General features: G+C 45.6%; 2 protein-coding genes across 5 annotated transcripts in view; one reads left to right on the plus strand and one right to left on the minus strand.

Moving 5' to 3' along the window:
• The window catches only part of LOC147033460 (semaphorin-3A-like), a 226,025-nt gene that overhangs the window by 99,911 nt on the left and 111,680 nt on the right, over positions 1-14,434 (minus strand). For both annotated transcript variants that reach the window (XM_085871648.1, XM_085871647.1), the window contains exon 3: positions 12,375-12,503. In XM_085871648.1, coding sequence (XP_085727774.1) covers positions 12,375-12,503 — 129 coding nt within the window. The remainder of the gene's footprint in view (positions 1-12,374; positions 12,504-14,434) is intronic.
• LOC147033461 (uncharacterized) overlaps positions 5,379-14,434 on the plus strand; it is a 42,408-nt gene continuing 33,352 nt past the window's right edge. The window contains exons 1-2 of one of the 3 annotated variants that reach the window (XM_085871652.1): positions 5,413-5,740; positions 6,377-6,464. In XM_085871652.1, the coding sequence (XP_085727778.1) occupies positions 5,651-5,740; positions 6,377-6,464 (178 nt within the window). In that variant the 5' untranslated portion in view covers positions 5,413-5,650. Of the gene's footprint in view, positions 5,741-6,376; positions 6,465-12,460; positions 12,673-14,434 lie in introns of those variants that run through there. The other 2 variants (XR_015055549.1, XR_015055548.1) reach the window with 2 other exon arrangements.

A 14,434-nucleotide genomic window follows, 5' to 3' on the forward strand; every position in this document is an offset into this window, starting at 1 on the left:
CTCTCTCTGTCTCTCTCTGTCTCTCTCTGTCTCTCTCTGTCTCTCTCTGTCTCTCTCTGTCTCTCTCTGTCTCTCTCTGTCTCTCTCTGTCTCTCTCTGTCTCTCTCTGTCTCTCTCTGTCTCTCTCTGTCTCTCTCTGTCTCTCTCTGTCTCTCTCTGTCTCTCTCTGTCTCTCTCTGTCTCTCTCTGTCTCTCTCTGTCTCTCTCTGTCTCTCTCTGTCTCTCTCTGTCTCTCTCTGTCTCTCTCTGTCTCTCTCTGTCTCTCTCTGTCTCTCTCTGTCTCTCTCTGTCTCTCTCTGTCTCTCTCTGTCTCTCTCTGTCTCTCTCTGTCTCTCTCTGTCTCTCTCTGTCTCTCTCTGTCTCTCTCTGTCTCTCTCTGTCTCTCTCTGTCTCTCTCTGTCTCTCTCTGTCTCTCTCTGTCTCTCTCTGTCTCTCTCTGTCTCTCTCTGTCTCTCTCTGTCTCTCTCTGTCTCTCTCTGTCTCTCTCTGTCTCTCTCTGTCTCTCTCTGTCTCTCTCTGTCTCTCTCTGTCTCTCTCTGTCTCTCTCTGTCTCTCTCTGTCTCTCTCTGTCTCTCTCTGTCTCTCTGTCTCTCTGTCTCTCTGTCTCTCTGTCTCTCTGTCTCTCTGTCTCTCTCTCTGTCTCTCTCTCTGTCTCTCTCTCTGTCTCTCTGTCTCTCTGTCTCTCTGTCTCTCTGTCTCTCTCATGCCCAAGTTCAGTCCATCTTGGCTACACCTATCACAATTCATCCTCTCGGTCCTGGTACACTGGATCATGTGGCAAGACAGTGGCTATCAAGGAGCTCACTTTCTTATTGTGGAAAGCCAACCCAATTGTGGGCAACCTCAGGTCATTTGGGAAAACTGGCACGACATCAAACTGACAGGCCTGAAGCAGTGGCTTCCCTCCCTACTGGCTCAGAAAGGATTGAATGCTGGCCTAACTCTTTGTACATGTCAATCATTCCAAACCAATTTCACATTCTCATGCTGTCTCTCTGCAAGGATTGTCAAAACAGACCCACAAATCTATTTTGATGATCAACCACTGGCAAAAAATTCGGTATCTAGCACACCTGCGCCTCACCATCAGCTTCAATACTTCTTGTGTGGATTGTATAATCAAAGCTGGCTTTCAAAGCCAATTTCAGACTCAGCATCATCCATCATAGCAAGCCTTTCCTTGGCAAACCTGAACTTCCTGCAGCATACATGGCCTTTGTTCACAGCTTAACGGAGTACTTCTCCCCTCTACGGGCTGGTGCTACCTGATTAAAATCTGCTGAGTCATCCAAAGAGCTCAAAATCAATAGCCTTTCCCTTTTTAGTCTTCTTTCGTATGCAGCACGAAGCTGCAAGTAGCATCATTGGCTGAGGGTACGATTGTGCCACTGATGCAGTGCCCCCTGTAAGTTAGATAAGGAATTTGAAATTTGTTCATGGTGTCAGGGATAGCTCACTTACTCTTTGCAAAGGACACCGTGAGATCGTTAACGTCCACTAACGAATGCCGGGAGATGGGATGCCAGTTTAACGTCCATCTGAGGGACATCACACACATTGATGAATCGCACAGCCTATGAAACACCGGGATGACAGTTTATAGCTGGGACAGGATTTGAACCCAGGCAAGACTGCTTATAAGTTAGGTCCGGTCAGGTATGGGAGCATGCGCCAGAGCAGCGTGTCGCTGCATCCACATTTGGCGAGTACTCCAAGCGCCTCTGTCTGGCCATCCCCCAGGCAGATGCCTGGTCCATCACCATCTCCTTGAGATACCGATCAACCTGCTGCAACCATGAGGCACGTGGTCGGCCCATTGGCCTCCTGCACTCATGAGACTCCCTCGCTGAGAGAATCTGGTGAGCAGGATCAGCGTCAGGAAAACGAGCCACATGTCCAGACAGCCGTAGCTGATGCACACGGACTATGCAGGTAACAAATCTCATTTGAGTCTCTCTCAGCAACCGCTCGTTGGATACAAAGTCTGACCAGCGAGAGCCAAGGATTCTCTGAAGAGACCTGGTACCAGAGTCCGAATCTCATATCCATAGAGCAAGACTGGAAGCACCAAGGACCTGAAGACTCGGACTTTCATCCTCCCGCACAGGTACTGGCAGCGCCACACCCCGTGATCCACTGAATCCATGACTCCCCAGGCCTAACCCAGACATCTCTTGACCTCTGACTCATAGCAAGCAGAGACATGAATATCACTACCAAAGTAAGTGAATCTCTCTGCGACCTCAACATCCTCACCCCAAACAGGCACAGACAGGACAGCAGCATCCAAGATGTCATTGAAAGCCTGGATCTTAGTTTTGACCCAGGAAATCCGTAATCCCAACGGCTCCGACTCCTCATTCAGCACCTCGAGGGCCGCCAAAAGGATGTCTAAAGTCTCTGCAAAGATGACTGCATCATCTGCAAAATCAACGTCAGAGATCTTGACATTCCCAAATGATGCACCGCAGCATGATCTCTCCGACATCCTCCATAAAATCCAGTCCATACAAGTGCTGAAAAGTGTGGGGGCCAGTACACACCCCTGACAAACTCCAGTAACAACTGGAAATAAATCAGAGATGGTACCACCACATATCACAGCACTCTCAGTACGAGAGTAGAGTTCAGACATCAGATCGATCAGTTTTGGTGGCACCCCACGAAGACCAAGAATCCTCCAGAGGGCATCCCGATTCACTGAATCTAACGCTTTACAGAGATTAATAAAGGCTGCAAGCAGCCCCTTCCGAAACTTTTCTGCGTTCGGTGAGGGCACGAAGAGCAAGGATACGATCAATCATTGACCTCTTTGGTGTAAAGCCTGACTGTTCTGGATGCTGGTGCTGGTACTCAAGCAGATGGTGGCGAACCCTATCAATAATTATCCGAGCAAAGGCCTTGCCCTGCACTGAGAGCAGCGTCACCCCTCGGTTCTTGTTGCAGTCATGGCGATCACCCTTCCCTTTCCAGAGAGGGACAACAAGGCCCATCTTCCAGTCGGTTGGTATGATGCCTGTGTTCCAAGCAGAGCACATAACTGCATGCAACGACACGAATGCAACATTTCCACCAGCCTTGAGAAGTTCAGCATGGATGCCAAAGATCCCTAGAGCTTTACCACATTTCACCCGGTTCATGACAGCTTGTGTTTCCACAAATGAAGAAGGACCACAGTTGATTGGAGGGTCAGCAACAGGGATTGTAACACCTCTGACATTCAACTCGACAACTGGTGGATCAGGCTGGTACAACCGCTCAAAGTAACCGGCCCAGCGGGCCTTCATTTCAGACTCCTCTGTCAAGAGCCTACCACCCTCTGCTCTAACTGCAGTGCTCCGAGGGATGGGCTTGGATGAACGCAATGCGCAAATTCCCCTGTAAGTGGGACGAGAATCACCTGTCCACAGGTGATGCTCTACCCCCTCACAGATTCCTTGCACATTGGCCTCCTTGTCCACCCTCAGCGCACGTACAGTTTTATGTCTCAGCTCCCTGAACAGCTCAGCTCTGCCGTTCAGCCTGACTTTGTGACTCTGGTCAATAATATCCAGTGTCCCTTGAGAGACAAAATTCTTCTTCGCCCCACGGTGAGTTCCAAGACATCCACCGGCAACATCAAGGATGGTGGTCTTGAAAGCACTCCACAACTCTTCAGGATCTTCCAAAGCACCCAGACACCCCAAAGCTCCACTCAGCTTGTTTGCAAGCTCCTCTGCTACCCTCTCATCCTTGAGCTTGCTAACATCCAGCCTTGGCTGGGATGGTACCATTCTCCAGGATTCAATGTGCAACTTAAGAGTTGCCACAACAAGCTGGTGGCCAGTATTGAGGAAATGAGCATTCTGGTAGACCCTGCTGTTCTGAATCATCCTCCAGCGACCAACAAGCAGATGGTCAATCTCCTTTGCCGCACTGCCAGCGTTGGAATACCAAGTCCAGCGATGAGCTTGTGGGCGCTGAAACCATGAACCAGACACCCTAAGTCCATGACTTCTTGCAAAGTCAAGGAACTTAGTGCTATTCTGGTTCATAGTTCCAGACCCGTGGGGACCAACACACACCTCATAACCATCCCTATCAGTTCCAGTCGATGCATTGAAATCCCCCAAGACTAGAAGTGTATCTTCTCTGGGGCACTGATCAACCACAGACTCGAGCATGGTGTAGAATGTGTCCTTCACGGTGAGATCACTCGCCTCAGTCGGAGCATAAACAGAGACCAGGGAAATGACACCCAAGGAGTGACGAATCCTTTGTCTCATAATACGCTCGTTTACCGGTGTTACCTCAATTATCATTGGAGTCAGCTTATTCACATTGTTCAGATTGTTCCGCTCTACTGCTCATGGTGGTGCATCAGGAAAGCCCAGCAAATAATGTAACGATCCATCAACACCGCTTTGTTCAACCTGTTTCCCTTGCAATGCCTTGTTTGCTCGGATATAACCATTTGTAGAATCCAAAAAGAATCTCTTTCATTGTGCCATGAACATTGTGCACTTAATTACACTTGTCCAATTAAAAAAAGTTGGAATCGGAAGCAGTCCGATTTGGTCGGCGTGGATATTAGCATGAAGAGCAATCAACGACGAGAAAAAGAGAAAAAGAGAAAAAGAGAAAAAGAGAAAAAGAGAAAAAGAGAGAAAGAGAGACTGAGAGAGAGAGAGTGAGAGAGAGAGAAAGAGAGAAAGAGAGAAAGAGAGAAAGAGAGAAAGAGAGAAAGAGAGAAAGAGAGAAAGAGAGAAAGAGAGAAAGAGAGAAAGAGAGAAAGAGAGAAAGAGAGAAAGAGAGAGAGAGAGAGAGAGAGAGAGAAAGAGAGAAAGAGAGAAAGAGAGAAAGAGAGAGAGAGAGAGAGAGAGAGAGAGAGAGACTGAGACTGAGACTGAGACTGAGACTGAGACTGAGACTGAGACTGAGACTGAATGGAGGAGTGAGGACAGATGATTGATATATATATATATATATATATATATATATATATATATATATATATATATATATATATATATATATATATATATATATATATATAGACAAGGCAGAGGCAGACAGGTGAAGCCAGCCACGTGGACGTGAAAATGTCTAACGCAGAAGCGAGACAATTCACTAATCTCAAACTCATCAGGAATAATAAAGATTTTACAGCAAAGGAAACATTTATTCTGCTGTTGGAGTGCCAGCTGATGTGGCAAATGATGAGCTCATTAAACCCTTAAGTAATGTTAGTCCACATTTTACACGTCTAATTCTGCCTCCACCCACCAACCCCTTCTTCAATTCCACAGGAAAGGTGAGAACACTTCATGGCAAATATCATTGAGCAAGTTAAACTTTTGGAGTTTCACGAACATGTACACTTGGAATCTTCGAAAAAGTTCTCCGGACGAGATACTCAAAGTAGTCTGAGACACCGGAACGTTTATTATTTATTTATTTATTTACTTCCATGATTAATTATTCTTTCACGAAACAGCGTGCCAGGCCTCACATTTCACTGGAGGCAATTTGGTCAGGGGCTTGGAATTGGGACAGGGTGTTGGTGATAACCGATCTCCGACTCTTCGCGAAAGACTCGATCCATCACAAGTCTTGCGTGAGCCTCGATCTCACGGCGGAAATTGCACCGCTGGTTCTTTAAAATCCACCAATGGTCGCAGACGGGCCACCTGGCTTCACGTCCAGTGTGATGCAACTACCTTGTCGGGACGGGATCAAAACCCAGGAGAGGCAGGAAAAAGTAAGTGAATATAATGGGAAAAAAACCTACTTATTTACTAATCTTCGCATTGTTTTCAGTACATTTTGTCATTTTGGACAAGATTGTATTTCATTCAATGACCTTTTTGAAAGCCCCTCTTATGTACGTGTGTGCAAAGAAACATATATTAGGTGTTGACGCTTTTGGGATTAATGGAACTTGTTTTCACCTTCACTCATGGTGTGTTTGGTTTCACTATTTACTTAGTTGTTGGACTCCGTCTTGAGTGTCTCACCTGTATTCCACCTTTGTGAACCGCTCATCGTCCCACTCATATCGAAAGGAAACCCAATCCCAATCTCCAATTTTTATTCAACTGAAAATAATTAGAGCAAGGCATTCTTGGTAGATATCGCGAAGCCGTAGACAAGTCTTGTTTTCGTTCGTACATACATCTGCGCTCTTGATGCATGTCATTCGAGTTCTAATGGGGTTATCCGCTGACCCTCTAAGCTCGACTTTTATTGCCTTAAGTTCCAGCTACGGTACCAATTAGTGCAATTACTTGGCAGCACCCTCTGGTTGTAGGCGTAAGATATGAGCAATGAGAGCAACGATTACACATTCATTACAACTGATGAGTAATATTACATTCATTTTTGTGTTTTTGGCAAGGATGGTGACACAAAATGCCAATGGAAGGCGAGAACATCGAGTCGACCAATTTGGGATCAGAGCCAGGAACAGCGGCGCACACTTTTAGGTCAGGAGTGCGGGCCTGGAATGGCTAGAAACATACACCGGCTGTGTAAGGAACCCCTTTCCTTGCCAACTCATTCCTGTTTGACGTCGAGTGAGGAAATAGCTGGAAGCCACAGCATAAGCTCCGCACAGCCAGATCGCCGCTTGATGAGACATCCCAGTTGAGAATTCCAGGCCAGCTTCCCTCGGCCAGAAAGAGCACCTGTAGTCTCATACCCTCATCATCCACTGTAACTATACGCCCCGTAAAGTGCCAGGTTTTGCTCAACAAGCGGAACTCATGCCTGGGATATCAATTAAGGTTCTCAATAAGATTGGTCAGGGAAGCAAGTAACTTAAGTTGATGAGGAAATGGCGAGGTACTCGTGAGCTTACAAGACCTCAACTTTCGAGGAGTTATGCGTGCATGTGTGTGGGCCAGGAGAAAATGAGAAATGTATCGCGCCGCATGGAAACGTAATTTTCCTTCGCTTGGATTTTCATTTTTAATTCACAGAAATTTGGAGGTGAAAACCAAAAATTGCTTTTTCCTCCCGGACTTTTTCGGCCCACGAGGATTAAAAAACAAAAATTTTCAAAATTATCTGCTGAGATTTATTATTTATTTATTTTTTTTAAAGAAGGAAAATACTTTTCTGCCTCGCCAGCTGTACAAAGTTATTTTGCAAAGAATTCCATCTGCAAAAGTACTTTTATGGATATAGTTACAAACCGACCGTAGCTTGCAACGTTGGCAGAAAGAGTCGATGTTATGCGGAGTAAAAAAACTGAACATTTATCCGTCTCCGATCCCCAGCGGTAACTTGCTTGGACAGGTTGCTTCCCTCGCACAATGGGATCAACGGGCGAAACACACTCCGAGGGCTTATTTAAACGATGGCCGAGGGATAAAGGATCTGCCCACTGAGGTGGATATTTCCTCTCACAGTGGGCCATGCACAATCCAATTCCACGCCTGTTGTGAGGCGGCACCGGCTGGAGAGTTTGGAATCTCATCTCCGTCACTCAAGGTGGGAAAACTCGCGGAAGGAATTCCTGGCACCTTCAGTGCGGAACTCCGGGGGACTGCGGGTCAGCATGGGTTAAAGAAACTATGACTGTAAAAGGAAAGTGGTAAACATAAAATTAAATTAAATAATAATATTAAAGACAAGGGGTCCAGCTCTAAACACAATTCGTGCAGTTGTTGGTGTTGTTACATATCTGCTCATGTTTCCAGCACTGCCACCGACCATTGGTCGATGGTGGCTGATGGGATGCCAGAACCTCACAGTAGGTGATTGGTCCATGGTGGGCGATGCGTTGGCGAAACCACCTTGTAGAGCTAGTTTGGGCACACATTTCGTATTTTTGTCAGGGTTCCGGCGATAAGTTGCCTAACTGAGTCAAAAGACACCTTGGGATCTTCAACAGTAATGAAGGCTGGCAGATCGGTACGATTAGCGATGCGACACCCATCCTGTGAAACACCTTTCTGAAAGTCGACAGATAAAGAGTCAAACCTAAACTAGACAGCTCAAGGGCAGGTGCACTCTCCGTCCACCATCTTTTGAGACACTCATTGAGAGAATTTGGAAAGTGCAGGCTAATGTTTGATGCAAATGTATACTGTTGTGTGATGTACCTTGTGATGTTTCACATTGCTGACAAGTAGCTGTTCAAACCCCTTCTTCCATGGATGTAGATGTCTCCTATCTCATGTTGCGTTCTTGTTTAATCACCATTCAGCATATTGAGATACAGCTCCTGAAAGTGACTTTTTTATACAGCGTGAGGGGAGGGCAAGGGAAGGCAGCATGAGGGGAAGGCAGCATGAGGGGAAGGCAAGGGAAGGCAGCATGAGGGGAGGACAAGGGAAGGCAGCATGAGGGGAGGGCAAGGGAAAGCAGCATGAGGGGAGGGCAAGGGAAGGCAGCATGAGGGGAAGGCAAGGGTAGGCAGCATGAGAGGAGGGCAAGGGAAGGCAGCATGAGGGAGGGCAAGGGAAGGCAGCATGAGGGAGGGCAAGGGAAGGAAGCATGAGGGGAGGGCAAGGGAAGGTAGCATGAGGGGAGGGCAAGGGAAGGCTACATGAGGGGAGGACAAGGGAAGGCAGCATGAGGGGAGGACAAGGGAAGGCACCATGAGGGGAGGGCAAGGGAAGGCAGCATGAGGGGAGGGCAAGGGAAGGCAGCATGAGAGGAGGGCAAAGTAAGGCATCATGAGGGGAGGGCTGGGGAAGGCAGCATGAGGGGAGGGCAAGGGAAGGCAGCATGAGGAGAGGGCAAGGGTAGACAGCATGAGGGGAGGGCAAGGTAAGGCAGCATGAGGGGAGGGCAAGGGAAGGCAGCATGAGGAGAGGGCAAAGGTAGACAGCATGAGGGGAGGGCAAGGATAGACATCATGAGGGGAGGGCAAAGGAAGGCAGTGTGAGGAGAGGGTCCATCCAGACATAACCACCATCCAGGGATTATTCTGATTCCTCAAATGGACTAAGAACTGCTGTGTTGGGGTTAGGAGGAAACTATCCAATCTCTATAAAATGCAGCGTACAGCTAACGTCTCAAACAGGCCCTTTTGTTAAAGATCCCACCAGCTGCCTTCTCAGGATGAGGATGTTGTCACGGAAGGTGGGGATCAAAACGCTCAGTGGGTGGGATGCTCGGGAGAAGTAGTTCACTCCAATATCAAACCACTCTTTAAAGCAATAGAAAGTTCAATTAGACACTAGTGTCACATCACTCATCACTCAGGTCAAAAACAATTGCATCTGCCAGTGGGGAACAAGGCTGAGGTTTAAAAATCAGCAACAACCACTCAACATGAGGTAACTCGACATGGACATCCTCAACACGGGGACAGAATTTATGGCCATGATCATCACGGACTAAAGGACAATGCCAAGAGCTCATATGGTGATCCTAATTATCACATATTAAATCTCACACACTAATTTACCAAAAACTCCATTTTGCACCGATGTGATGGGATCCAAGTGATGGGATGAATTCTAAAGACGTCGGACTTCTACAAACGTCACCCAGCAGTCCAGGCATTTCAGAAGTCATGATCGCAGAGATGGGAAAACAAAATGCCACGCTAAGTCACACACCGGCCTCATTGCAAACAGAAGGCACATACATAAGGGAGACTCATCATCACCATTGTTGTTCTTATAACCATCATATCAATCAGCAGAGAGCACAATGACACCAACTGGAGCTACAACATAAAGAACCGCAAAATTTTGTTATTGAGATATCACGCCACGTATCGTTTTTGACTCTAATCGCTCAATGATGAAGAATCACGATCAGGATCTTCACCAAGATTGAATGAGTCCTCATCATACACTCAACCTGTCCACCAAGTTTTGTCCGAATCTGTCCTTAACCTTTTCAGATATCCTGCTCAGAGACAGACAAACAGACAATCAGGGCTGAAAACATAACCACCGTCCACCTTCGCTGGCGGAGGTAACACCACAACACATATGCACGAGTAAATCACCGCCATGACACGGATGATGTGAATTTATATGCTGAGAATGACTCGATGTGACCTTTCGGTCATCAGCCAGTTCAGCGAAGACATCGGCAATGGAGTTTATTTTTGGACAGGTGCGCAAAAATGACGCTTCAACGAGGAAGCCTTCTGCAGAGCACAATTCTCACAAACGAAGAAAGAGTTACCAGGGCCCTGGAGAAAGAGGTTACATAGGTTTAAAGAATAGTTGTAAAGATCCTGGTATAAACTGTCATCCTGGTGTTTCACAGGTAGGTGCAAAAGTGAATGAATCCATGGGTACAAAGCCAATGAGATACAATGCACCGATATGAAAGAGAGGATAATAAAAGAGTGTCAGAGAAGAAATATTTTGGCAAAGTGAGCTGTATTCCAAGAGCAAGATCAGCACAAAAAGGATATCGTCAGTACCCATTGCGGAATACCTTTGGTGTCATTAACTGATTGCAGTTGGACCTCAGGGAGGATTGACCCTAAGATAATGTATCTTCTAACCTGCCACTGAATGAATCACCTGTGAGCAGATGTTGACCGTTTTCACCTGCCAAGACAATAAGGTGGTGGAGGTATGATAGGGATGGACTACAAGATTTCCATAGTGGGTCTAGCCACATATCTACAACACTACATGAGTAGAGGCAATTATCCTGATCACGTGAGGTTGGTTATCCTAAGCATTGTATCGAAAGACGGGTCAACCATTAACGAAATGGGACTAGAAAAGGAGACTACCGATGACAGACTAGCCATGGAAGAAGCGAGGAATATGACCGAGAAAATAAAAAAAAACTGCTCCACGGACAGCACGGACAAACGCAGAGTGCACCTTCAAAGAACAGTGAGCATTGTTCTCATGGTTACAAAGTTCTGGTCTGAAAGGTGAGATGGAAGCCCTAATTGCGTCAACACAAGATGAGGCACGAAGCATTAAACACATACCAGAGGCACATCCCCAAAACACATGGCAACAGTGCCTGTAGGGATTGCGTTGAACAAGACGAACATCTCGATGACATCCTGGTGGTGTGTGTTAGCCCTTCAGCAACCGAGTGAATTAACTGACAAAACAAAGGTGTGCAGTAGATACAATGGCATATCCATAATCATTGCAACGTTGGTGCACCGGGATGATGCCACCAGCATCAGAGCCAACAGATTGAAATAATGTGGGTACGGGACCTTGGGACCATAGCGATACCAACCATTATCAATACCAACCACTCTGCTGAAGAAATACCGACAAACAATAGTCTATAACATTCCTTGGTGGCACTGAACTACCCATCGTGAAAAATAATGTTATCTCAGGCACTGTGCACATTCTGCACAAACATCCGGGACTCAGTAACCGGAGCACCATGTACGACACCTGCTGGAGACCACGGTTGATTCTTGTGTCTTTTGGGTCATTCAGCAATATGCATTCATGATCATAACAATAAAAACAATAATCATTTCTGACACATCAAAAATTGATTGATTTTATTATTTGGTTAACTTTGTGCCAATGTAACCTGAACAATCGGGTACGTTTCTATTGCATTAATTTAGAAGTATACAATTTACACAGGGTGGCCCAAAAGGCTGGAGCCGGAGAGGATTTGGGTCGTTGGACTCCAATAAGTAATTTTTACCTTCTATATTATTTTAGACATTTAAATTTCACAAATTTAATTTCCCCTCCTTTCTTTCTGGATAAGTGATGGTAGACTGATGAACAAAAGATGAGAGAGTGGAACATGCGAAGAAATGTCAAAACATCATGTGTACACGTAGAATGGAGAAGTGCTTGCAAGTTAATGACCAACAATTCGAACATTTGCTCGAATTTACTCGATGAGTCGTTGTATCACCTGGTCATCAATATATATATATATATATATATATATATATATATATATATATATATATATATATATATATATATATATATATATGTTGATCTCTATAAATTGCATCTTCAGTGCAAGTATGAAAAGTGAAGCCACAACCGGAAAGCCAAATCCAAATGGTTTATATTTAGGCCGATGAGATGTTGAGAACTGCAGAGAGTGTGAATGCGAAACGTAAATAGCACCACGAATAACTTTACAGCCCAGCAGCCGTCAACAGCAAGAGAACAACAAGATTACATGAGCAACGAGCAACGGTAATGAGCAAAAACCGATCAGTTTGCCCACAAATCGTGCTCGCAATGGAACCATGAACTAGAATATTCACAACAACCAACTATTCAAACATCTAATCATGCTGAAAATGCTTGGCATACATTCAAACCCCCCCTCCACCCCAAAAACAGGAGAACACTTTATGGGGCTTCAGCGCTGCCATTTGCAAATGTATTGAAAAGCCGGTGAAAAGGCGAGCGGAATGCTCATCGATATCCGTGGGCGATGTGCGAGCTCACCTTTGTAGGTGAGCTTCACGCGGGGAATGTTGACTTGATGACGCTGGCACTGAGCGATGGGTACAGGAATCCACCAGAGTAGGAGACCGCAGGCTAAAGTGACCATGGCTGCCATGGCTGCGGGCAATCCTAATCCGAAGCCAGTGTGAAGCCGACGGTTTGCAAAAGGAGGGAAGGAGGGCGAGAAACACAAGAGAATAGTGAACGCAGGGTATTCAAAGTCCACAAGGAGCGACCACGGCTGGAATCGTCCTGGAGTTCGGGCTTCTGTACAGATGGGAAGCAATGTACGTCTAAGGTAAGAGGACTCATACAGCACCTTGACATCAACTATGCTTCTCACCCCCCACCTCTTTCTTTCCCTCTCCCTTTCCCTCTCTCCCACTTCCACACCAAGCTTTCCCGCCCTTCCCCATAGCCGTTCATCCATCCTATCCTCCCACTCTCTTCCCTGCTCTGGGCTGTGAACAGCACGTACTGTTTAAGGATGAAGATTTGCTTGAAGAAATGAAAATGGCAAAAACAATTAAAGCAACAAGTTGCACTTCAAGAATATGTATGATGCATGCTTCCTCTGACACCTCATTGCAATCATATGTTCTCTTTGCCATATATATATATATATATATATATATATATATATATATATATATATATATATATATATATATATATATATATATATATATATATATATATATATATATATATATATATATATATATAGCCTGAGAAATCCAACAAATGGTCGACAATGCATCATTGTTCACATCAGTTCGTTTAACTACCTTTCATTTGGACCAGTTTTGATCTGCTTATGAAGCAATTAAGGCAGAAAAAGCATCTTTTTAAAATATAGGTGTTGAGGTTCATGGAGAAGACCAATACGAGGTAATGGATCAACAAACAAAATGGGGACAAGAGCAAATGGATGAGCATGTACATGCGCTGCAGCACATGGAGCGGGGTTGTCAGAGTAGGGTGGGGACAGGCCGATCTCTACGGGTGTGAACGAGAAGGATGTCTAGCAGAGATAGGGATGGAGAAACCAAAGAAGGAATGAATCAATGTCGTTGAGGCCTTCAAAGAAAGAAAAACAAAACAAAAACACAAACAGAAACATATGTACAAAGACGATGTGAGAGCGGTGAACTCTCACGGGTTATGGTGAATATAGTGGCAGAAATACTGCCACTTGTGGGTAGTAGTCCATGGTAATGCCCTCTAAATATATTTTGTCTTAACTGGTTTTGTTTTGGATGATGACATTGGAAAAGTAAAGGTTATGCAAGATTGATGCTTCAAATATGTTGAGATTGCACATTTCCCCCTTGGTGTTGATGTGTTTGGATCTGTGTTCGCGTTCTCTCTCTCTCTCTCTCTCTCTCTCTCTCTCTCTCTCTCTCTCTCTCTCTCTCTCTCTCTCTCTCTCTCTCTCTCTCTGTCTCTGTCTCTGTCTCTGTCTCTGTCTCTGTCTCTGTCTCTGTCTCTGTCTCTGTCTCTGTCTCTGTCTCTGTCTCTGTCTCTGTCTCTCTCTCTGTCTCTCTCTCTGTCTCTCTCTCTCTCTCTCTCTCTCTCTCTCTCTCTCTCCCTTCCCCTTTCTCTCTCTTCCCTCTCCCTCCCTCCTCCCTCTCTTTTTTTGCTCTCCTCCTCTCTTCATCCCCTACCCCAAACCTCTTCCCTATCTTCCCTCCCCCTTTCTCTCCCTTCTTTTTCTCTCCCACTTTCCCATTCTTACCTCTATCTCCTCCCTCTTCATCTCTCTCTCTCTCCCCTTCCCCACCTTAATCTTTTATTTATTTTTTTAAATCTATGTCTATCTCTCTCTTCTACTCCTTTTAAACTTACACATTTCAAACAATCATCACACACCTTTTTCACATCCCATGATACTCTATTTCCACTGAAGCAGCTCTGACACCTCCTGATGTTTCTTCGGACGTGGCACTAAGAGTCGCCAGCCTGTTCTCTGCCATTCCACGACTATAGGCTCGACTGGTTGCCTATCCCTGCCCATTGTTAACATCGATGATTCCATCTCCTCTCATTGCTACTCTCGA

This window comes from Eptatretus burgeri, chromosome 2 (assembly GCF_056783735.1).
Source record: "Eptatretus burgeri isolate ZD-2024b chromosome 2, Ebu_testis_v1, whole genome shotgun sequence".
Lineage (NCBI taxonomy): Eukaryota > Metazoa > Chordata > Myxini > Myxiniformes > Myxinidae > Eptatretus > Eptatretus burgeri.